The sequence below is a fragment of the Heterodontus francisci genome, chromosome 13 (genome assembly GCF_036365525.1).
Source record: "Heterodontus francisci isolate sHetFra1 chromosome 13, sHetFra1.hap1, whole genome shotgun sequence".
NCBI lineage: Eukaryota > Metazoa > Chordata > Chondrichthyes > Heterodontiformes > Heterodontidae > Heterodontus > Heterodontus francisci.
Window position 1 is genome coordinate 96,231,694 of NC_090383.1, and position 26,272 is coordinate 96,257,965.

Sequence of the window (26,272 nt, forward strand, 5' to 3'; positions counted from 1 at the left end):
AAAGCAGGGAGGTGATTGGTTGGGGAAGAAGCTAGCTGTTTGGTGAATATCTGGTAAGTTGTTAAGGTCGATTCCAATCCTAACGTTTAGTAAAGGAACTAGTGGTAAGCTTAATAAAATATATAAAAAAGGAGAATAAAATAAATAATTGAATAAAATAATTAAGTAGTTAATTGAAACACATTAAGGATGGCAGGACAGGTGATGTCACAGCTGCAGCATGTGGGAGCTCCTGGATGCCAGTGTGATCCACGGCAGACACGTCGACAGCAAGTGTTTGTGGCTTGAAGAGCTTCGGCTCAGAGTCTTTGAACTGGAGGCCCAGTTGCAGACACTGCAACACATCAGGGAGGGGGAAAGTTACCTGGACACTTTTTACCAGGAGGCGGTCATACCCCATAGGAAATTGTCTTCTGATTTGATCAGAAGCAGGAGGGTGTGGTTGTAGCTGAGGCAGGTAGTGGGTTCCAGAGGACAGGAGTGCAGGAGCCTCAGCTTTGCAATTGTCCAACAGGTTTGAGGTTCTTTCAGCTTGTTTGGATGAGAGTGGGGGCTGCAGGGTGGATGAGCAACCTGACCATGGCACCATAGTATTGGAAAACATTCAAGTGGAGGGAGAAAAAAGGAATGTAGTGGTAGTATGGGACAGTATAGCTAGGGGGATTGACACTGTTCTCTGCAGCAAAGAGCAAGAGTCCAGACAGCTGTGTTGCCTGGGTTCGGGACATCTGCTCAGGGCTGGAGAGGAAATTACAGTGCTAGAGGGAGAATCCAGTCGTTGTGGTCCATGTAGGTACCAATGACGTAGGCAGGACAAGGAAAGAGGTTCTGAATAGTCAGTATGAGGAATTAGGTACTAAATTAAGAAACAGAACCTCAAAGATAATAATCTCTGGATTATTACATGAGCCTCGCGCAAATTGGCATAGGGCAAATAAGATTAGAGAAATTAATGCGTGGCTCAAAGACTGGGGTGGTAGGAGGTGGTGTTCAGGTCTGTGATCACTGGCACCAGTACTGGGGAAAGTGGTGGCTGTATTGTTGGGACGGTCTACACCTGAGCCGTGCTGGGGCCGGTGTTCTAGCGAGCCGCATAACTAGGGAGGTGGAGAGGGTTTTAAACTGAATAGTGGGGGCAAGAGATAAAATTTGGGAAGATATGGTAAATTAAGGAGTAGAGACAAGGCAAGAGAGGAAGGTATTCGAGTCAGTGAGTTATACAGCACAGAAACAGGCCCTTCGACCCATTGTGTCCATGCCGGCCATCAAGCACCTATCTATTCTAATCCCATTTTCCAGCTTTTGGCACGTAGCCTTGTATGCTATGGCATTTCAAGTGCTCATCTAAATACTTCTTAAATGTTGTGAGGGTTCCTGCCTCTACCACCCCTTCAAGCAGTGTGTTCCAGATTCCAACCACCCTCTGGTGAAAAAGATTTTCCTCAAATCCCCTCTAAACCTCCTGCCCCCTACTTTAAATCTATGTCCCCTGGTTATTGACACCTCCGCTAAGGGAAAAAGTTTCTTCCTACCTACCCTATCTGTGGCCCTCATAATTTTGTATACCTCAATCATGTCCCCCCTCAGCCTTCTCTGCTCTAAGGAAAACAACCCTAGCCTATCCAGTCTCTCTTCATAGCTGTAATGCTCCAGCCCAGGCAACATCCTGGTGAATCTCCTCTGCACCCTCTCCAGTGCAATCACATCCTTCATATTGTGTGGCGACCAGAAATGTACACAGTATAGACTATGACAGGAAGGGACAGAGCGTACAAATCTAAGAGTAAATCAACAGATAAGGCTAGAAGTTACAAAAATAATAAAAGGACAAAATTAAAGGCTCTGTGATCTGAATGCACTTAGCATTTGAGAGCGCAAATAGAAATAAATAAGTACGATCTGGCAACCATTTCAGACATGGCTGCAGGATGGCATGGATTGGGACCTGAATATTTAAGGGTGCATGGCATTTAGGAAGGACAGAAAGCTAGGAAAAGGTGGAGGGGTAGCTCTGTTAATTAATGGTGGTATTAGCGCAATAGAGAGGGATGACCCAAGTTCAGGAGACCAGGATGTAGAAGTAGTTTGGATAGAGATGAGAAATCATAAAGACAAGAAGTCACTTGTAGGAGTGGTGTACAGGCCAACTAACACTAACCCACACTGTAGGACAGGGTATAAAGGAAGAAATAATGGCAGCCTGTCAGAAAGGTATGGCGATAATCATGGGGTATCTTAACCTACATATAGACTGGAAAAAGCAGATGGGCAGAGGAGTACATAGAATGTTTTTGGGATAATTTCTTGGAACAGTATGTTCCAGAGAGCAGGCTATACCAGACCTGGTATTGTGCAACGAGATAGGATTAATTAATGACCTCATACTTAAGGTGCCCCTAGGTAGCAGCAATCATAATATAATTGAATTTTACATTCAGTTTGAGGGAGAGAAGAGTGGGTCCAAGACCAGTATTTTAAACTTAAATAAGGGCAATTATGAGGGCATGAAAGCAGAGCTAGCTAAAGTAAACTGGCAATTCAGGTAAGGGATAGGTCAATTGAGATGCAGTGGCAGACATTTAAGAGGATATTTCAGAATACACAGAATGAGAAAGAAAAATTCCAAGGGTGGGACCCGACATTATTGGCTAACTAAAACAGTTAAAGATAGCATCAAACTTAAAGAAAAAGCATATAATTGTGCAAAGATGGGTGGCAGGTCAGATGATTGGACAGAATATAAAAAACAGTGACGATTAACCAAGATTGATAAGGAAGGTAAAATTAGAGTACAAGAGAAGCTAGCCAGGAATATAAAGACAGATAGGGTTTCTATAGATATTTAAAAAAGAAAAGTTAACAGAGTCAACGTTGGTCCTATAAAAAGTGAGTCTGGGGAACTAATAATGGATAATCAGGAGATGGCAGATGAATTGAACGGGTATTTTGCATCGGTCTTCACTATTGAGGATACAAGTAACATCCCAGTATTAGCTGTACGTCAGGAAATGGAAGGGAGGGAGGAACTCGAGAAAACTACAATCACCAGGGAAGTGGTACTGAACAAATTGTTGGAGCTGCGGGCTGACAAGTCCCCGGGTCCTGATGGAGTTCATCCTAGGGTCTTAAAAGAAGTAGCTAGTGAGATAGTTGGTGCGTTAGTTTTAATTTTCCAAAATTCCCTAGATTCAGGGAAGGTTCTGCTAGACTGGAAAATAGCAAATGTAACTCCTTTATTCAAAAAGGGTGGGAGACAGAAACCAGGAAACTACAGGCCAGTTAGCTTAACATCTGTCTTTGGAAAAATGTTAGAAGCTATTATTAAAGACGTTATATCAGGGCATTTAGAAAAATTCAAGATAATCAGACAGCGTCAACATGGTTTTTTGAAAGGGAAATTATGGTTAACCAATTTATTGGAGTCCTTTGGGGAGAGTTACATGGGTTGTGGATAAAGGGGAACCGGTGGATGTATTGTACTTAGATTTCCAGAAGGCATTTGATAAGGTGCCACATCAAAGGTTATTGTAGAAAAGAAAAGCTCATAGTGTAGGGGGTGACATATTGGCATGGATAGAATATTGGCTAGCTAACAGGAAACAAAGAGTAGGCATGAATGGGTCATTTTCTGGTTGGCACAATGTAATGAGTGGTGTGCCACAGGGATCTGTGGGGCCTCAACCTTTTACAATTTATATAAATGACTTGGATGAAGGGACCGAAGGTATGGTTGCTAAATTTGCTTTTGACACAAAGATAAGTAGGAAAGTATGTTGTGAAGAAGACATAAGGAGGGTGCAAAGGGATATAGATAGGTTAAGTGAGTGGGTAAAAATCTGGCAGATCGAGTATCATGTGGGAAAATGTGAAGTTGTCCATTTTGGCAGGATTGCAGAACTCTCCGATGCAGAGGGATTTGGGTGTCCTCGTGCATGAATCGCAAAAGGTTAGTATGCAGGTACAGCACATAATTAGGAAAGCTAATAGAATGTTATCGTTTATTACAACGGGAATTGAATACAAAAGTAGGGAGGTTATGCTTCAGCTGTACAGGGCATTGGTGAGACCACATCTGGAGTACTGTGTACAGTATTGGTCTCCTTATTTCAGGAAGGATGTAAATGCGTTGGAAGCAGTTCAGAGAAGGTTTACTAGACTGATACCTGGAATGGGCGAGATATGCTATGAGGAAAGATTGGTGCAGCTAGGCTTGTATCCGCTGGAATGTAGAAGAGCAAGAGTCGACTTGATTGAAACATATAAGATTCTGAGGGGTCGTGACGGGGTGGATGTCGGAAGAATGTTTCTCCTTGTGGGAGAATCTAGAACCAGGAGTCATTGTTTAAAAAAAGGCGTCGTCCATTTAAGACAGAGATGAGGAGAAACTTTTTCTCTCAGAAGGTTGAGTCTCTTTGGAACTCTCTTCCTTAAAAGGCGGTGAAAGCAGATTCTTTGAATATGTTTAAGGCAGAGGTAGATAGATTCTTGATGAGCAAGGGTGTGAAAGGTTATTGGGGGTAGGTGGAAATGTGGAGAAATCAGTTCAGCCATGAACTTATTGAATAGCGGAGCAGGCTTGAGGGCCGAGCGACCTACTCCTCCTAATTTGGATGTTCATACATAATTGCGTTAAATTGGTCTCCATAAACTTTGCTGCGTAGCACCAGCATAAGAAAGGGTGCTCGAAACACCTAAGGTGTAGAGGTATTCCACTAGAGGTTTTGAACCATCCTGCATATGAACCCTTAATGCTGGCAGGGGACAGAGACACAACGGTGTCTAGGGTGCAGCCATTTGGCATTGTCACATGGAGGTCGCTCTATTACCCAAGGCATAACAGTAATGTTGCACTTCGATACTACTGCTCAGACATTAACATGTGTCAAGCATGCTTATACTGAATAAAATATAACCATGGACACCAATAAGGGTATCTTTTTGAATCATTTTGGAACTTGACTGAAGGGATTAAAGGGTTAATTTACTCTGACACCCCCTAATTCCAACAGTTTGGTCCTTCATCACAACATTTTGAAATGTATTCTGATGAAGGAACACATGGAGGCATCAGCCTGTCTCTTCCAGTCACATGTGACTGGCCAATACTTGAAGTATATTTTTCAGATTTTATTACACTGGTCCTTAAATCTTCCAGTGTAATTGTTACAGTAGGTTTACTCTGGCAGTTCTGTTATTTTGATGTCCAAGCCAATCTCAGTGTAATTAATAGTAAAAACAGAAAATGCTGGAAATACTCCAATCTGGTAGCATCTGTGGAGAGAGAAACAGAGTTAATCAGATGATGGAAGGTCTTCAATCTGAATCGTTAACCTGCTGAGTATTTCCAGCATTTTCAGGTTTTTTTTCAGATTTCCAGCATCTGCAGTATTTTGCTTCCATATCAGCGTAATTAATGACTGACCAAATACCTCATCACCTACATACAGGGAGATTCCAGTCTGAGTTTTCTTCTGATATGTTGAAATATTACATACATTTATTTCCCTTCTTTGAAAGAACAGAAACAGCAGTAGACTCTTCCTAGCATGTTTTTCTTATGAAGAGAATTCAACTGCACTATGAGGTAAATTGTTAATGTGGTTATTAAAGCAGCTGTTGTCAGTATGGAGATGTTTAAATCCAGCTGTCTGCCAGCAGGCTGAGTCCTCAGTAGATTGGCTTGCAGTATATTATTCTGTTGTGGCAGAGGATGTTTTCAAGCTTTTGACATCTGCAACATATGAATCGTCAACTGAAAAAGTAGTTCCTGTAACAAAGTGCCCATGAAATATAAGGGGAAAATCCAATCCATAGCTAGATACTATCGTCTGCTTGAAGTTCATTTTTTCCAAACTCAAACAAGATGTGTTCATTAAAATTATTAATTAGCTCATTAATGGATATGGTGAGTAAATGTCTTCAAGCATCTCATCCAAGTAACCATTTCCCATGTGAGTTTAGACAGTGAATGTTGGGAGGCTACTTGAATGTGGAGATGGTGATAAAAAATCATCATCATCATCATCATCTAAGAGGTAGCTTGATAATAGGCTCATTTCAGTGCCTTTACATTTACAGAGCCTTTACAGAGCCCAGGCTATTGCTCTGGGGACATGGGTTCAAAACCCACCACAGCATATGGTAACATTTGAATTCCATTAATAAATCTGCTGTCCTGACCTGGTCTGGCTTACATGTGACTCCAGACCCACAGCAATGTGGTTGACTCTTAAATACCCTCTGAAATGGCCCAGCAAGCCACTCAATTCAAGAGCAAGTAGGGATGGGCAATAAATGCTGGCCGAGTCAGTGACGCCCACATCCCACAAATGAATAAATGCACCAGATCTCGTGTTTATTGCTGAGTGTTTTTGTAATATGTCGGACATGCTTCATTATTCTTGCTGCAACTATGAATTCTTGGGGGGAAAAAACTTTTAAAGTGCTCAGATGAGGTGGCAATAGGGTATAGAAACCACTGACTGTGTCCTATTTAGAAAGGAGGTGACATTCTTCCTTTTTAGTACTGTTCCATTCCATGTCTGCAAGCTACATCTTGGTGTGCGCTCCCTTCTGCTGACTCAGTCTGCGGTGGAGCTGCAATATGACTAAAGAGAAGCACTGCAGTTTAATCACCGGGATAAAATGCTGGTGGACAAGCTAAGCAAAAAGCACGTCTGAAAGCACAGTGCTGCAGCTGCTGTTGCTGACACTTGCTGATCCACAGTTTGATTTCTGTACGATTGCGTCACCAGTTTATTTGCAGCACCTGCCCGGGTGGTTCCCTCTTACTGTATTAGGGCTGTGTGAGTACAGTGTGTTCATGTGGCTTTCACTTTGGGTTTTATATGGTCTGCAAAGCTATTTTTTAAATATCAATTTCTAGGCATTGACCTTTTCCTGCAACTGGAAGATGGTTATTTTGAAACTAAAATAATGTTTTTAAAGTATATGGTTAGACATTTTTGTCCATGGGTTGCTCAGAGAGCTGTGGATGCATTTTAATATGATTAAGTTTTTTTTATGACTGCACCACAGAACACACTTTTCTGCCTTTGCTGGTTTTATTCAGGTGCTGCTGTTAAGGGGTGCTATGCCTAAGAAAGTCTTCAGGAGCAAAGGCCAGGAACTTCCTTTTTGAATGGTCGACTCTTGAGTGGTCTTTCACACATCTGAGCAGTGTGGGAGAGGGTTTCCTGTCTGTTCTTTTGGTCACAGAATAATATACATGAGAGACAAATACAAAATGAGTTGCCTTGTTTTCCTCCACCTAAAAAAACCTCTCAGCCCACAAACACATTTCAACCGCTGCTGAATTTCCATCTCATATAGGCAAAAGATAAAAACGCCCCCATTTGAATTAGAATGGTATCCTCATGCCATTAATGTTGAAAAAATTTTTAAACATTTTTATGCTTTGAATTGCTCTGCTGACTGCCACTCCTCGCTGCTCCAGCTCTGCAGTTACCTAAATTACAGTGAATCATTGCATTCTGACTGCTGTAAACTTTACAATGCTTTGTGTATTGCTTTTAAAATATATGAATAAACCAACACCTTACCGGAACTCATCAGTCTTGCAATGTATGTGTAAATTTTGTTGGGCTGAGTTTCTAAACAAATATGCTTCAGCAAAAAGGAGTACAGTCTCAGCAGACTGCTTGTTTATTTCACATGTTTAGGTAAAAAAAATTGCACTGATAGCGTACTCACTGCACAGTTGAAATATAAATATATATATAAATATGGGAACAGGGTGTGCATGTGGAATTGGGACTACTGACTTATCTACCTTAATGCTTTGCAAGAAACCCAACACCACCTCCTTTTTGATAATGAGATGACTGAGACTATCTGCACTCCCTTCCCTAGGCTCATCATCCACCAAGTCGTTCTCTTTGGTGAATACTGATGCAAAGTACTCATTTACCACCTCGCCCATTTCCTCTGGCTCCATACATAGATTCCCATCTCTGTCCTTGAGTGGGCTAACCCTTTCCCTGGTTACCCTCTTGCTCTTTATATACGTATAAAAAGCCTTGGGATTCTCCTTAATCCTGTTTGCCAATGGCTTTTCATGACCCCTTTTAGCCCTCCTAACTCCTTGCTTAAGTTCCTTCCTACTGTCTTTATATTCCTCAAGTGCTTCATCTGTTCCTAGCCTTCCAGCCCTTGCAAATGCTTCCTTTTTCTTTTTGACTAGGCTCACAAATATCCCGTGTTCTCCAAGCTTCCCGAAACTTGCCAAACTTGTCTTTCTTCCTCAAGGTAAGTTTTTTTTTATACTGGAACTCTGCGCTTCGAGGATTATGTCCATAATTCTAAAATATGTTTCTTCCCCTCATTTCCCCCACCTAAAAGTGCTGACTTATACATTGTTATGACTGAGGTTGGAGGAATGCACGGTCTTACTCTATTCCACTACTCCACTGGTCACAACATATATCTATTAGTTTCAGAGTAAAAATCCGCCAACCAGTTATTCTAAAACAATGGCGCAGTGGTTAGCACCGCAGCCTCACAGCTCCAGGGACCCGGGTTCGATTCTGGGTACTGCCTGTGTGGAGTTTGCAAGTTCTCCCTGTGTCTGCGTGGGTTTCCTCCGGGTGCTCCGGTTTCCTCCCACATGCCAAAGACTTGCAGGTTGATAGGTTAATTGGCCATTATAAAATTGCCCCTAGTATAGGTAGGCGGTAGGGAAATAGAGGGACAGGTGGGGATGTAGTAGGAATCTGGGATTAGTGTAGGATTAGTATAAATGGATGGTTGATGGTCGGCACAGACTCGGTGGGCCGAAGGGCCTGTTTCAGTGCTGTATCTCTAAACTAAACTAAACTAAAACTAAACTAAGACGTATCAACAAAGATGCAAAGCTTATTAACGCACAGTTTGAAATAGTAAAGTATAAATAACAGCACACGTGCGCACACACACACACACACACACACACACTGGTTAAAGGAAAAAAAATGAAGAAAAATGAAAAAACTGGCTCTGCAGTGATCAACCTTTAAAAGAATATTTTGGCCAAGTTATTGTCAATTCTTGAAGAAAAAAGATAAGATATGGAATGTTCCATATGGCCTTTGGTCTGGTGCCTGGGTGCACACAAACTGATGTCACTGGAATCTTTCTGGAGTGGTTCTGTTGAGGAGACATCGAGGTCTTTAAGGGTTTTTGGGCGAATTACTGCATGAGTAGTTTCAGCTATCATACTGGATTCTTCAAAGATTTTCCAAAGCAGGTGGAAAAGGATGAGTTGGGTGGTTTCTCTTTTAGCAGGATACACACCAATTGAGCATTCAAACAGTTCAAGCCCAGAACGCACAGCCAAAAATTCCTGATAACCAAGTACCTAGACATGTGACTTCTCTGTAAACAACTCCAATAGCCAGCAAGGCTCCTTATGTTTATTTCGCAGTTCATTGTCTCTTCCACTGTGTTTTTTTAAAATCCAAAGTGTCCTTCCAGTAACTTTAAAAAAAAACAAATCCAGGCATCTACTCAGTCTTTCAAATGAACCAATTTTCACAATCTTTTAAACAGGAGTCCTCAAAAAAGTATTAATAATGGCGATATCTTCATGACAACATGCAATTCTGCAGCTGCTGGCTGCTTTTAAGTACCTTGCCCAAGAAGCATGTTTTCCTGCTGTACCTAAAATCCATACTACACACCTCCAGTAGGTATTACTGGATAGCAATCAGGAGCAAGGAGTCTAGGATGAGCATTCTTTACTTTCTCTAACCCTGGAGTGCTGAGGACAATTCTAGTGCCTCAGCCTTGTCCTGGCTGAGATCAGCTTTCTCAATAAAGAATCAATCTTGATGCCTTCCTGATCTGTGTAGCTCAGCACACATTGGCAATGCATTTACCTACTGAGGATTCATGGAATGATCAAGTTTCTTTCTTCAAGGAAAGCTCCCCTTTTGCTGCCATTCTTATTTGAGACCTATACGCACATGCATTTTCCAGTAGAGGTTCCTTGTTGTTTGTGGTATATTTGCTTCTTGTTTGTGGTATATTTGCAGATGAGACAAAAATTAGCCGTGTCGTTAATAGTGAAGAGGATAGTTGTAGACTCCAGAATGATATCAATGGTTTGGTCTAGTGGGCAGAAAAGTGACAAATGGAATTCAATCTGGAGAAGTGTGAGGTAATGCATTTGGGGAGGGCAAACAAAACAAGGGAAAACAAGGGGCGGCGCAGTGGTTAGCACCACAGCCTCACAGCTCCAGCGACCCGGGTTCAATTCTGGGTACTGCCTGTGTGGAGTTTGCAAGTTCTCCCTGTGTCTGCGTGGGTTTTCTCCGGGTGCTCCGGTTTCCTCCCACAAGCCAAAAGACTTGCAGGTTGGTAGGTAAATTGGCCATTATAAATTGCCCCTAGTATAGGTAGGTGGTAGGGAAATATAGGAACAGGTGGGGATGTGGTAGGAATATGGGATTAGTGTAGGATTAGTATAAATGGGTGGTTGATGGTCAGCACAGACTCGGTGGGCCGAAGGGCCTGTTTCAGTGCTGTATCTCTAAAACTAAAACTAAAAACTAAAACAATAAACAGGAGGATATTGAGAGGGGTAGAGGAAGTGAGAGACCTTGGGCTGAATGTCCACAGGTCCTCGAAGGTGGCAGGACAGGTAGATAAAGTGGTGAAGAAGGCATATGGAATGCTTTCCTTTATTGGCCAAAGTATAGAATACAAAAGCAGGGATGTAATGCTGGAACTGTATAAAATCCTAGTTAGGCCAGAACTGGAGTATTGCGTACACTTCTGGTCACCACATTACAGGAAGAACATAATTGCTCTGGAGAGAGTAAAGAGGAGATTTACAAGAATGTTGCCAGGGCTTGAAAGTTGCGGCTATGAGGTAAGATTAGATAGGCTAGGGTTGTTTTCCTTATAACAGAGGAGGCTGAGGGGTGACTTAATTGAGGTGTACAAAATTATGAGGGGCCTAGATAGAGTTGATAGGAAGGTCCTGTTTCCCCTAGCAGAGAGGCCAATTGCCGGGGACACAGATTTAAGGTGATTGGTAGAAGGATTAGACAGGACATGAGGCAAAACTTTTTCATCGAGAGGGTGGTGGGTATCTGAAATTCACTGCCCGGTTCGGTGGTGGAGGCAGAAACCCTCAACTCGTTCAAAAGGTACCTGGCCCTGCACCTGAAGTGCTGTAACCTGCAAGGCTATGGACCAGGTGATGGAAGGTGGGATTAGATTGGGCGGCTAGATTTTTCAGCCAGCGCAGACACGATAGGCTGAATGGCCTCTTTCTGTGCCATAACACTTCTATGGTTTCTATGGTTCTAGGTCACAAGATGAAGTATGTCCAATAGGGTAGGTAAGTGGGGTGACTCTTCTCCCAGGGGTTAGCTATTGCCTCTATCTGAGGTGTACAGGATGACTCTTGCTTTCTCCCTCTGGAAAGCATCTGGCCTCCTCTCCGTGTTTGCCTGGTACAGGGAATTGAGATCGATTGGTACCTCGGCACAAGAGATTGTGATGCCTGTCTACAGCCTATTTGTTGTTGTAGTCTGTTGGCCTTGATGTACCACTCCTAATAATGAACGTACTTTTAGTGAAATTAGATGACAAAGAATTTAGATCTATCCATCTTTGTGTTTCAATCAGAACCTGCACGTTATTCTTGAAATCAGTACAAGTAGATGTCGTCAGTGAGTCTGGTTAGAATTGTGCTGCTCTGTGTGTTGCCTGGTGTGATAGAGTATATAGTAGTATATTATATTTGATTTATGCCATGTTCTGACTTCAAAGTGTGTGCCCACTGTAGTAAAGGCCTCTTCTTGTAAAATTACTCTTGCAATCAATGCCTCATGCTTTTCATCAAGCACAAATTACATTGTGCAAATACAAACAATGTTTGCAGGGGTGATTTTTATTGCAAAGGAAAAGAGTCTAGGTAGATCAGGGGCTACATAAGACGGGTGGATGTTGATAGGCCCCCATGACCTCCTTGTCAGTTATTCTCTGTGACCCTCTGTCCTATCAACACCTTCCCATTTGTTCTCTTTTGCCCCACCCCCACTTTATTTGCTTAAAACCTATTACATTTCTAACCTTTGCCAGTTCTGACCTGAAACGTTCACTTTGCTTCTCACTCCACAGATGCTGCCAGACCGGCTGAGTATTTCCAGCATTTTTTTGGTTTTATCCCTGAAAGCATACCAGTTGTTTGCAGGGGTGGGGGGTTGGTACAGATATAGAAAATCTTGGAAAGCAGCGATGTGCCACAAACTGTAATCGTGTTCAAATGCTGCAGGCATATTTCCCAGGTTAGTAGCTTTGATTCTGAGCCACATGCTTCCTTGTTTTTAGAAATTTAATTTACCTGATGAACAGAGTTTTTTCAGTATTATTGCCACTCCAGGATTGGCATTTAGGAAATGAGAAGAATGCCCGCTGCCACTTGCTGCGGTGAGAAATGTCATTCCATTCGCATTCCCCACAATCTTGTCTCAGCTGTTGTACTCAATTCCATAAATTTCAGAACATATGACTGAATGTTACACCCAGTGATCCTGGTATAGTCATCAGTCCAGCGCTCAATTTAATTCATTGTGAATAGATTGACTGTTCACAGACCATAACTGTAATGCAGTTTGATATATTAGTACAGAAATACTTATTTATTTCAAATAATAACTGAAAGTGCAGCAAATATACACAGCCCATGAGAATCTGTAAAGAGAAAGTAAAAAAAGAAAAGGGCTTCTTCTCCTTTACAACCCTTTTTGCAAAGAAGTTAATCCTGGATTCATTTTTAACTTGTTTAGCCTAAATTCTAAGGTTAACCATTGTTTTGGAGAGGGAAGAGTCAACACTAACTACCCAGTCAGTCCCCTTCAATATTTCAAGTATCTCCATCTGATTGGCCTTAACCTCTTTGTCTCTGATTATAAATATGATCTAGGTTTACCTAGTCTCATAATAGCTCAGTCCCTTGTAGTTGTTTGGGTTTGTCTTTTCCTGCTTTTTGAAAAGTGTGCAATGTTTGCCAGTTTCAATTGCTCCATTACTGTCCCTGAATCCAATGAATTTTGGAAGGTTGTTACTAATGCATCCCTAATTACCTCACCTCAGGTCCAGATGTTTTTACCTGAAGATTTGTTTAGCTTCAGTCATTATTTTAACTTTTTTTCGTTTATACTAATGGTTGTCAGTTTCTTCCTTGCACAAGTCTTCCATCTTGCCTGTACTGCTTCTATTCTATCCTCTCTTTCCTCATTATGAAAAGTATTATGTCCCTGAAACCGTACTAGAATTAGGATATAATTACAAGCAAGACCGCATTGTGCTTTCAGTAATATGTTTTCTTTAATCTCTTTAGATTTTTTCATCTTTCAAATATTTGCCACCAATTTTTAACTCTATTTTATGTAAGGTATAGCATGATGAACTGTCCTTTTTTTTTTGTTTTTTTTCCTTCAGCTACCTAAACTTCTATAGCCGAGAGAGCCAGAGTATGAATTGCGCTCAGGCCATTGGCAATGCTGCTATGGCTGGGCACCAGGAAGTACCAGTGCCCTTCTGTTTTCTCTCTGTTCAGTTGGGAGATGCCTCAGTCTCCATTCAGTTTAGCCAAGATTGGGAACTGAGTGGGTCTCAATTGACATCCATCCCGCTTCATTGCATTGAGTATTACTGAGAGAAAAACATAGATAAGTCTATATGCTAAACTCTGCTAAAACCATCTAATCTCCTGAAGGAAAATTCTGCAAGTTTCTTCCTTCCCTAACCCCTCACACATGACAAAACTGATCAGAAATCTAGACCACCTCTGATTATCCAGGGTCCTAAGTTATGCACCCTTCCTTTCCTTGGCATAACATGTACATTCCCAGAAGCTTGAGGTCATTGTGCTTCACACAGCATTCTATCAAATGTAACTATTCGCTGGCATTGCCGCCTCTTCTATGTAATTTAAAACAGGTTAGTTCAGAGCATCAGAGATGGTTTATAGATTCCAGCAGCTTAATTTTTAAAAAGCTGTCAGTGCATGTAAATTTCTTAAATATTTCTCGATGCACTAGTGACAACTGAGTGCCATGGGAAATGAATATGATGCATACGGAACGTTGGATGATCTATCCTGATGTGTGGGTGGGACTGTTTTGGGTACTGTCTTTAGTCTTAAATTGGTATGCACACAGGTTAGGATGAGCACACTGAACTATGGAAGGTACATATGTTGGGCCTAAAATTAATTTCAAAGCTAGTTGGAGCAATCTGTTGATTTTTATGGGCAGGAGTGACTCCCTTTTGCTGTGGTAGTCAGAACTTAAGAGCTTGGTTGCTTCTTGAAATGCACAGGTGTTTGAGGGATCGGCTTTGGCTCTGAATTGAAGAGGATCTTTGTGCCAGAGATTGTATTCCACTGAATTAGAGCCAGTTCTACTCAGTTGCAGCCAATTCAGCAATCCTCACTTGACAGCTGGAGCCAACAGGCATTCCTCCAGTTGGCTTCATGGCTTGGATTTGCCGACTAGGGACAAGTGGGTCAGCCACAGGTGAATCTATAAGTTCCATACAATCCTTTAACTGACCCCTTACAACCCATTAAAATCCAATGTATTTCATTTGTAACATACTCTTATATACTACAAAGCTCTGATATAATGCACATTGTTTATGGTCTCTTCACCAATAGAGAGTCCATATGAAACACATCATTAATTATTAAGTCATATTTATAAAACATTTGTTCACTCAAAGTGTGGTTCATTCTTAAATTGACACTAGATTTACATTCCAATAGTGCACCCAGCAGCTTACTGCAACAGTAAGCTAACTGTCTGCAGGTCAAAATTTTCTGCTTGTACTGAATGGGCGCTCCTGTTTTTTGAAAAAATAAAATAAATTACTTTTTTCTGTACATGACAGAATAAAAATGTTCATTTTCTTAACATCCTACCTAATGCAGTGTATTATATGTACTTTTTAGGACATAATAGTGTTACAACTGACCGCTCCAGTCAAAGCCCCCAATCAAAATATACGATTCTGATTGTGGTGGGAGAAATGCACTGTTAATTCAATCCCGTCCCTCCACAGATCTCCTAACGTATCATCTTAAACTTTCCAATTTAAAGCAAGACCCAGCCAAATTGTACCATCTATTAACCCCTGAATGAAGCTAACCAAACTGGGTGTCTTTAAATCAACAAATTAACTGTTTAATTAGAAAAACTAAATTCTTAAACACTACGAAGATTTATACAACATTTAAAATAGAAAACATTAGAGCTCTTGCAAATTTACACTTCCCAATGAACAATCCTCTGATTAAAGTCCACACGCAATCTTCCAGGGTTCCAATGAGGAAAGGAAAACAGTCCAACACCCAAAGTTTCAAACTCCTCTTTCTTCCAGCGATGACCACAGTAGATCAACAACTCGCAACCATTTTCAATAGAATCAATCTGGCTTTAGAATTTTTGTGGGATAATAGATTGTCCCAGTCTAACTTCCCTTCCTTCAGTTTAAATTATCAGAGATCTCTGTTTGGCTTGACATTTTAGAATTTTGAGAAAATGATAAATCAACAGACTAAATTCTCTTTCTTCAGTTTAAATGGTCTGAGAACTCTTTTTTCAGGTGTTAATGCATAGCTGTCTGTCTGTGTCCTCTCTTAAAACGGTCTGCTTGCACAATAAGTCAGTTGTTAGGACCAGGTCTGAAAGGTGTCTAGGGGTCTGTTACTACTTTTACCTGGTCTTACTGTAACAGGGTTTTATTTTAAACACACTGTGTTTTGAGCTCCCTTTTTTGTGAATCCTTGTTCACAGTTTTCCAATTATATGACAAAGAAACCAATTCACACAGGCTTTCTCAGGTTTAAAGAAGAAAGGTGAAATTTTATTAAACCTTAAACTTAAGCTCTAATACGGTTAACGTCTACGGATATGCAATGCACACATGCAAATAGGGACAGAAAAGAGCAGATGGAAATATAAGTAGAACAGTTTGAGGTAATATCTTGTTACTGTTTCTGGAACTCGCTGTAGTCCTTGATTGAAGATATGGTCTTGCGTTTCGTTGGGGCCTAGTATTCCTCTTAAACCTTGTTCATGGGGGAGACTGTTCTCTCTTTGAGTTTACGTGTCTTCACAAGATTCAGTTCCGTGGGAAAGAAATGGAGGCAGGCAGACAGGTGAGGAGATGTTCTCAGTCCATGAGCACATGACGTTCTGAGTTCAAAATCTGGTTTTCCCATTTAAAACTCCCCTAGTTGGTCAGCAGGTGGTCACTTGACCCACTGGTTTGACCAGGTCTCATTCTATGTACTAGGGGGCAGGGACTGGCTCCCTTTGTTTCCACATTGTCTGGTACAATGTAAATTTCTTTCCAGTCAAGAATTTGCAATTTTTAAATTTTAATGTTCATGTGGTGAAATAATGTGTGTCTTAGTCTTGGCAGGTGGGGAGTTTGCCTGACAGAGTTCAAAATTAAATTGTAACAAATGTATCTCTCGATGCTTAGTCTGAGTGGCTGTATCCAAGGTAACGAGAATGTATCCCTTTGAATCGCAGTCTCCGAATGGCTGTATCCAAGGCAACAAGAATGCATTCTTTGACTCAGTCTTTAGAGCTTGCTGCTTTTTTCCAGCCTTAAAGGCACACCGCAGTTTTCCTGGAAAAAAAAACTGCAGGATCATAACAGTAGAAAAATCATGAATACAAATTATTACCATGGATTGTTATTGCAGCCAGCTTACAATGGAATATTATAGCAGCCTCCACTGGGTGTTACTTCTTTAGTTAAAAATGGAACTATCCTTTGTCATTTGAGTGAATATGGTTGCATGTAATGATAATTACTTTATGCTGTGTGCCCATGCCTTCTAGAAAGGGTTGAGCCTTCTCCAGTCACTTTACAAATAGGGAAGACTTTCATTCCATCAGCTTGGGCTGGAATTGTACTCAGTTCCCAAAGATGAACAGTCTCACTCACTGTGCCACCCATTCCCACTTGGAATTATATTAAGTTGCATGTACTTTAAAGCAGGAAAAATGTGTCTCCATTATTTTTCTGTTCTACTTGACGATAATGAATCACATGAACATGTTTTTGGTGATAATGCATTCAATGCAAGTGATTAATACTTTTGTTTCAATTGCTCTTTTTGTAGTTTACTTTTCACTAAAGTCAAACTTGAGGCAGTTCACAAAGGACCGGAGGAGGCTCTTGAAACCTGCAAACACATGTTAAATGTGTGGCAGTCAACACACATTTCACACTTCAGGTAGGTTCTTCCTCTAGTACTTTGCAGTAAAGGCAAATCACTAGTGTACTTTGAAGCAAAATGAGTCCCAATCAATTATTGGGCTTGTAACACGGAGGATATGTGATGGCTTGTGAATGTGTTACAATGCCATAATGTATATAAGGCACTCTCCTGAAACGTGCAGTGAAACAGAGCATGCAGGTCAGCGGTCCATCAGATCTGATACTTACATGACAAGCACAATATTCCTATATATTTAGTTAAAACAAAAGCAAATTACTGTGGATGGTGGAAATTTTAAATAAAAGCAGGAAATACTGGAAACACTCAGCAGATCAGGCAGCATCTCTGGAGAAAGAAGCGGAGTTAACCATTCTGGTCGATGACCTTTTGAAAGGGCATTGCTGTGTGTGGGAGTTTACTGTGTACAAATTTGTGCAGCTGACCAGAATTAACACTAATGGCTCTGCACTCCCTTACGTTAATATTTTAAACGCTTTTTGTTTCATGGTTGCAATCTGTAAATACTGCTTCTCTCTTCCTGCAATGATTTGTATCAATCAGACAAGGGGCATTTCTTTAACTGAATCTGAGTTTTACCGCAAAAGGTGCCATAACAAAGAAAGAAGAAATAAAGTAATATACCATAGACGAAAATGCTACATTTTTGTCACAGGCCTGCACTGTGGCCTTTACTTAGGTTTCTGAATGTAAACAGTATAATTTCATGGCGATCACCTTTGGTTTTTCAGTCAATAAACGCACAACAATTACATAGCAGTTCTTCAACTTTAATGTGGATGTTACCACATCAACTAGTTGGCTTATTCTAGCTACTAGTGACCCTCATTACTGGCCAGAAAACAAATACAGAATAGAAAAACATTCTGCCACCTTCATACAGAAAAGGATATATGTACAATAGCTAAATAATGGAAAAGTGGGCAAGGTATTAAACACCTAATACTAAAGCATTTTTTTTTTACCGGAGCTCACTGGATGCTGATCCATAGTCGGAACCCTAATTGACTGTCTTCCCCCTCCACAGTGCACATTTTGAAGACATATATGTGCTAACCAATATGTGCAATATATCCTCTGCTCTCAGGGAGCAAGGCTTTGTAAGTAAAAACAAGAAGCGCTGGAAATACTCAGTAGGTCTGGCAGCATCTGTGGAGAGAGAAGCAGAGTTAACATTTCAGGTCAGTGACACTTCATCAGAACTGGCAGATATTAGAAATGTAAAAGGTTTTAAGCAAGTAAAGTGGGGGATGGGGCAAGAGATAACAAAAGAGAAAGTTTGATAGGACAGAGGGTCGCATAGAATAACTGACCAGAAAGGTCATGGAACAAAGGCAAATGGTATTTTTTGTTTCAATGTGAGAAGTATAACAGGTAAGGCAGATGAACTTAGAGCTTGGATTAGTACTTGGAACTATGATGTTGTTGCCATTACAGAGACTTGGTTGAGGGAAGGACAGGATTGGCAGCTAAATGTTCCGGGATTTAGAAGCTTCAGGTGGGATAGAGGGAGATGCAAAAGGGGTGGGGGAGTTGCATTACTGGTTAAGGAGAATATCACAGCTGTACTGCGGGAGGACGCCTCGGAGGAGTCATGCAGTGAGGCAATATGGGTGGAGCTCAGGAATAGGAAGGGTGCAGTCACGATGTTGGGGTTTACTACAGGCCTCCCAACAGCCAGCGGGAAGTAGAGGAGCAGCTATGTAGACAGATTTTGGAAAGATGTAAAGGTAACAGTGTTGTAGTGGTGGGTGTTTTTAACTTCCCCTATGTTGACTGGGACTCACTCAGTGCTAGGGGCTTGGATGGGGCAGAATTTGTGAGGAGCATCCAGGAGGGCTTCTTGAAACAATATGTAGATTGTTCAACTAGGGATGGGGCCATACTGGACCTGGTATTGGGGAATGAACCCGGCCAGGTGGTCGAAATTTCAGTAGGGGAGCATTTCGGGAACAGTGACCATAATTCCGTAAGTTTTAAGGTACTTGTGGAAAGGATAAGAGCAGTCCTCAGGTGAAGGTGCTAAATTGGGGAAAGGCTAATTATAACAATATTAGGCAGGAACTGAAGAATTTAGATTGGGGGCGGCTGTTTGAGGGTAAATCAACATCTGACATGTGGGAGTCTTTCAAACGTCAGTTGATTAGAATCCAGGACCAGCATGTTCCTGTGAGGAAGAAGGATAAGTTTGGCAAGTTTCGGGAAGCTTGGATAACTAGGGATATTGTGAGCCTAGTCAAAAAGAAAAAGGAAGCATTCATAAGGGCTAGAAGGCTGGGAACAGACGAAGCCCTTGAGGAATATGAAGACAGTTGGAAGGAACTTAAGCAAGGAGTCGGGAGGGCTAAAAGGGGTCATGAAAAGTCATTGGCAAACAGGATTAAGGATGATCCCAAGGCTTTTTATACTTATATAAAGAGCAAGAGGGTAACTAGGGAAAGCTTTGGCCCACTCAAGGACAGAGGAGGGAATCTATGTGTGGAGCCAGAGGAAATGGGCGAGGCACTAAATGAGTACTTTGCATCAATTTGCCTTTGTTCCATAACCTTCTGGTCAGTTATTCTCTGTGACCCTCTGTCCTATCAACACCTCTTTTGTTATCTCTCACCCAACCCCCCGATATACTTGCTTAAAACCGTTTACATTTCTAATATCTGCCAGTTCTGATGCAGTTTCACTGACCTGAAACGTTAACTCTGCTTCTCTCTCCACAGATTCTGCCAGACCTGCTGAGTATTTCCAGCATTTCTTGTTTTTATTTCAGATTTCCAGCAGCCGCAGTATTTTGCTTTTATTTTTAGGCTTTTTAAATGTTGGACAAGGCAGCAATGTCTCTATGAAGTCGTCTGGCTGATGCTCCTACTTCACCGCACTTAAAAGTTTACCATTACTCAGAGTATAACAAGGCTCAACAGTTCTATTATTGGGAACCATTTCATTGGCTGCGTTTGTCGCTTATTTAAATTGTCATTAATGGCCGAAAAAGTGCTGTGCCAGGCTGATGAATGGTGCCTGCTGTTAGTTAGACTTGTCCGTGCCCATTTAATCTGCCTGATATTTTTCCTTGCAAGTTGCTGGAAGTATGAGATGGAAACACTGCCAGTCTGTACAGGGCATCTGGGACCTGAGTGAAAAGGGCAAAAAAGTGTACATCTGTTGAACTAATCAGATTGAAGGATTGTGAAATTAACAGTGTAAGGTCTGAATAAGAAACTAAGTTAGAATGGTGTATTCAATGTCAAATCAAGTATGGGAGATTGAATATAAGAAAGTTGAAAAAAGACAAAGAAAAAAAGTCATCTAAATTTTAAAAAAACTAACAACAATTAAATCCTGAAGGAGAGAGACTCCATACTTGTAATAGTTGATTTTCAGTGCCAGCGGGGTTGACTGACAGTAATGGACACTTATCACATCATTAAAGCAGTAATTAGACTTGAAATGACGACTTACCTTTCGTATCTACTGTGCAATTGGAACAACTTCAATCTGCTTAATGTGTTTGAATGGGGAGCCAGACAGCGAGATTCTGTTTTCGCGAAGCTAACAGTGGAGTGACACATCTCCAATAGTAACTTTTGAACTTCTTCATTTGATCGTGCATCTGGCCTTACCTTGAAGGTGCTGTGGTATTTGCATATAAATAGTAATGCTCTTAGCCACATCATTATTTTGGCTGCAGTTTTTGGGCCAATACGTTTCACATTATGGGAGCCAAACTCTTCACAGTCTTAATGGAACGTTAACAAGAATTTTCATTGTCAAAGTGCATAGTGGAAAGGATAGTTGCTAAGCTATCAAACTTTAAATGTGAATCATTGGTACTTACTGACACGGGGGCAGGATTTTCAGAGGCCGATGGGGGGCAGGAACTGAGGTGCGTGGATGCTTAATTTCGTGCCACTGGCCAGCCTGTTGGTTTGCTGTCACCACCCTGCTCCCCCATCCCCCCAGCCATTTTCAGGAAGGCTGATCAGGTGCAAAATAGCCACCCACTTGCAAGCAGCAGGTAGCCTGTTCAGTCAATTAAAAGGCCAATTAAAACCATTGCTTAGAGGCTGACTAGAATTTTCCAGTTGGTCTATAGGCCCCCCCCGTACATCGAGAGCACGGCAGATGCCTGGAGGTGGCCTCGTGGCGACCGACTGGGAAGCCAGTGCTCCAGGGTCACTTTGAGGCTGACCCTGCCTGCCTGGCTACAGCTGTGGTGGCAGGCCGCCCTCCCCCTCCACAATGGTAGTTCGGCAGCTGCAGCCATTTTTTGATTCAATTTATTTTAAAAGTGCTGAAAGGGTGCCTCTCTCCCTTACTTGCAAAGGCAGTCTGCAGCTCCTCCGCTACTGGATGGCCTCCTGTGACAAGCATGCCCTCTAACCATTAATTGGTCAATCCAGGCAAAAATCGCTGTTGTTTTGCTACTCCCGACGTGGTACAAGTTCGAGACCCGCATTTAATGCCAAAGTCGGGTCCAGACACAAAGCGGAAAATTCTTGTCCCAAATAGCAGCATTGGAGACCACAGCACATGTTTCTTCTCCAGAAATCATTGACTTTAGAAGGCTATTTTAACTAAGGCAGAGGTTTTCAAACTTCTCTGTGTGGGAAATCCATGCACATATTGACACTAGCAAGAACCGCTGTTTTATCTTTCTAAAGACAGTATCAGCCACCTAAATGATAACTGCAAAAATTATTTTTTATATTAATAGATAGCAACAGAGAGGAAGCCCTTAAAATTACATTCCTGTGGCCAGAAAGGACCATGCACAGCATTGAAACAGGAGGAGGAAAACTCACTGAGTAGTCAATGCCATGGCCTCCTTGGACAACCCTTTCCTTTATTCACTTCTGCTGATCCATGCATCTTAGGAATACGGACAGTTCACTCATGCTTCTTTTTCACATAATCAAAATCTTCATGTTTTGCTGGTGGATCAACACATACAGTCCCCACTGTATATAAGACAGGCAGTCATCTATTCCATTCTCCCAGTTACATCTCCGTTGCATCTGTTCGGACAATGCAACCTTCCATACTAGTGCTACCGCTATGTCTTCCTTTTGCCTCAGCTGAGGATTCACCTCCACCGTGGTTGACAGGGCCCTCGGCCATCTCTGCTCTATTTCATGCACTTCTGCTCTCACCCCCTCCCCTTCTTCCCAGAACCACAATAGGGTTCCCTTGTCCTCATCTTCCACCCCACCAGCCTCTGTACTCAACAGATTATCCTCTGCCATTTCTGCCACCTCCAGAGTGATGCCACCACCAAATCCATCTTCCTCTCCTCTCCCCTTTTAGCATTCCAGAGGAACTGTTCCCTCTGCAACACCCTGGTCTGCTCTGCAGTCATCACCAACATCCCCACCCTTTCCTATGTCGCCTTCCTTTGCAGATGCAGGAGATGCAACACCTGCCCTTTTACCTCCTCTCTCCTCACCATCCAAGGCCCCAACCTTTTCTTCCAGGTGAAGCAATGAGTTATTTGTACTGCTGTCATTTTATTCGCTGCTCACAATGTGATCTCCTCCACATTGGAGAGACCAAAGGCAGACAGGGTGACCTTGCAGAACACCTCTGTTCAGTCTGCAGTCATGATCCTGAGCTGCCAATCATTTTAATTCTCTACCTTGCTCCCACTCTGACCATTCTGTCCTTGGCCTACTGTACTGTTCCAATGAAGTTCGAGGAGCAGCACTTCATCTTTTGGGCACTTTACAACCTTTTGGGCTCAACATTGAGTTCAGCAATTTTGGATCGTAACCCCAAAATTACCCATTTTGTATTTTTTTTTTGCTGGTTTTGTTTATTTTGCCTTGTTTCTTCATTGCTTTGCGTTCGGACAGCTGCTATCCTGCCATTCAGATCTCCTCCAGTCACATCTTTTGTTTCTTTACTTGTCCCATTACCACTCCCTTTGGCTTTGCACCATGAAACCTTTTGTCATTTAATCTCTCTTGCCCTCCAACCCATTACAGACCTTCTCTTTTGTTGTTCTTCCCTCTCTCTGCCCTTTCACTTGCTCAAAACCTATTGCATGTCTAACTTTTCTCAGCTCTGATGAAAGGGCACAGACCTGAAACATTAACTCTGTTTCTCTTTCTCCATCGATGCTGCCAGACCTGCTGAGTATTTCCAGCATTTTCAGTTTTATTTCAATTTTCGAGCACCTGCAGTATTTTGGCTTTTGTGTAGGCAGTCATCTACACTGGTTGATTAGCAACAACAATTCCCATCACCATAGAAGCCAATTAGAAAGGCATGTCTTGCCACACATTAAGCCCACCAGCTATTTTGGGCAGACTCAGCTGTTCACTAAGCTCTCCTCATCTGGTTAAAGTGTAATTACCATATTCCTCTACTCACCATTTTAAAAGCTCTGCAAAGTAACTTTTTGTTCTTCTGGTCCTGAATATATGTAACATCTTGTACCTGCATTTTGCTTTGGCCTTTTAAACTCCTTTAAAGGGGGACTGCAAACCTAAAAATAGATACTTAACAGCTTGAACGCAGACTTCTTGTAATATAACTCTGGTGCGGTTTCCTTCAAAACAAACTTATTGCATTTAGCCACCATTCATAGATACCAGTTAAAATTGCTTCAACTCTTTCTTTTCTGGCATGTGTATCTCTTTTATTTAGCTTTAGAAATACAAGTTGAATTGCTTACTGCTTATAGTGGGAAAATCATGTTAACACCAATGTATGCATTTGGTAATGGGAAATAACACTTGGGCAGTGGAGCTCCCATTGGTGATTGAGTAAAATTGAATTGTAGTAAAGTGGTTCCATGGTGGTTCAGCAGGTAACTGCACTACATGGCATTCACAGCAAGACAACTTCAAGATCAAGCCTTGATTTGCGTTTAGTCTGCAGATATTGCTTGGCTCAGCAGTAGGGAGTTATAATTGAGCTCAATAGCCCTAGCTAGGGAGGGGAAAGGTTAGCAAGAGTTCCCATTACTGCTTGCTATCCAGTGAACCTGGCTAGCAAGTGTACATGAGTGGATGCTGGATAAGATTCAGCAGTGTGGTTTTCCATCTCTCCCCTCAACTGTGCTCATGTATGAAGAATGGCCACTTGGACAAGATACTGGAAGACAGCAGGAAAAATAATAAATGGTCATAGAAAGGTTGGGGGGGGGGGGGATTAAAAACAAAAAAAATGGCCTTTTGTTATTACCCCTGTGATTAAATCTGTCTTTTTTGCAGTGATTGTGATAAAGAAAGCAGTCTAGCTGAAGGTACATTGACTGAGAAGCGAAGCGCTGTTCAAAGTAGTGTAGCTGAGGGTACCGTGGCTGAAAAGCGAAGCACCATTCACCTCACGTTTCCTGATTTTCATGAGGCTGATTCAGGTGAGGAGCTTGGAGAGATTTTATGATAGATTCTTTCTATATTTGAAAAACATTTGAATACTCTGCTGATGTATTTCAGCTATATATTTGTGCATATTTATAGGGGATATGAAACTAGGTGACTTTGCTTTAACTTTTATTGTTGAATGAAGTGATATAAGTAGACTTCACAAAGTCAAATTTTAGTGAATCTTGTACAGAATGGAAGAATTCCTGAGAGTTCTCTTTTGTTATTTAACTGTCCCAATTTCTAGCACTGTGATGTTGCAGTCAGAACTTAATGAAGGAACAAGACTAATCTCACAGCCTAAATACGGTGGGTCACTCTGAGTTACTGTTTCATAGATGTCAGCAACCCATGGTGTCTCACTCATGGGTTTTCTGTTGACATATGAACCTATCCTGAGAATTTTGAAGAGCTGTTTGAACATGCCGGTTGTCACATCTAAGCAGGATCCTGTCCTATCTCAGGATCCATACGTGCACTTTCCAGCAAAAGTCACCAGAGAAAGATAAAAGAGACAAAGAAAAAGTTGCAATTTTTAAAAATATCTACAACAATAATCAAAATATGAAAAACATGACTCCACATTTGCAAAAGTTAATTTTCCGTGCCAGAGATGTTGTTTGGCAGCAATTAAGACTTATCATGTCATTAAAAATGTATTTGCACTGGAATGAACAAGCCTTAACTTTTCTGTTACGTTTAGTGTGTATCTATCATAGAACTACAGCAACATCATGCATCCCATGTGTGTTATGCTGAGTCTCTCGGCATGATACTGGTATAGTGAAGCTTCTGGAGGAGCATGACCACTCAGCCAGAAACTTCCTGCTTACTGCTTTTAACTGCGCATGTGTAGTCGCCAGAAGATGCTGTTTGATTTACTGTTCAATAATGGTGAGTGCAGATATCCTCACTATTTTTACCGTAAAATCCAGGCCATATGTTTCAGTAATGCAAGCATTTAAGCATGATGCAAGAAATGCAGTTTTGCATGCCGCTGTACATAGAAGTGTAAAAATGGAAAAAGGCAAATTGTGCAGAATACTATAGGTTGAAGCACTTGAGGCAGTTTCACAATAGATATCAATTAAATGAGTAATGAGCAGAATAAATTGGAGCCAGCACTTTACGAGATATATATTTACTGCATTATAATCCACAATTCCTTAATTCCAAATTGCTGGAGGTTCATCTATTGACTAATACTGAAGTTTGATTGCATTATTAAATTCCCGTTTCAAACTGTTAATTTTATGTTTCAAAGCTTATTGACTTTTCTATCAGGGAATGCACCTACTTTCTTCTGCCCAGTTTCTCCCCTCATTGATTCTGCTTGGAACTTCTTAGCTCCTACATCTAAGAGAATGGAGCTGGTAGGCAGCCAACTGCCAGATCACTGCTACTGCAGGGTACATGTGAGAGTCACCCAGTGCAATTGTCCTGCCCAGTTTTCCCTGTCTTCCCCCATGCCAGGAGAACCTCCACTCAGGATCTGCCTACACAGCATTGCTGAGAATGGGGGACCTCAGTCAACTGGCAGGAATCAAACCCATGTCTCTCTGTTCCATGATACATATGTGGGTGGTCCAAAGCACATCACCACCTCCAAGCCACTTCAACTATTAAAGTAATTTTGCATTTT

The 26,272-nt window shown here is 41.5% G+C and overlaps 1 protein-coding gene across 3 annotated transcripts in view; it reads left to right on the top strand.

Annotated features, from left to right (window-relative positions):
- The window catches only part of LOC137376519 (tetratricopeptide repeat protein 7A-like), a 319,646-nt gene that overhangs the window by 188,369 nt on the left and 105,005 nt on the right, over positions 1-26,272 (top strand). For all 3 annotated transcript variants that reach the window (XM_068045223.1, XM_068045224.1, XM_068045225.1), the window contains 2 exons: positions 17,153-17,266; positions 24,478-24,623. In XM_068045223.1, the coding sequence (XP_067901324.1) occupies positions 17,153-17,266; positions 24,478-24,623 (260 nt within the window). The remainder of the gene's footprint in view (positions 1-17,152; positions 17,267-24,477; positions 24,624-26,272) is intronic.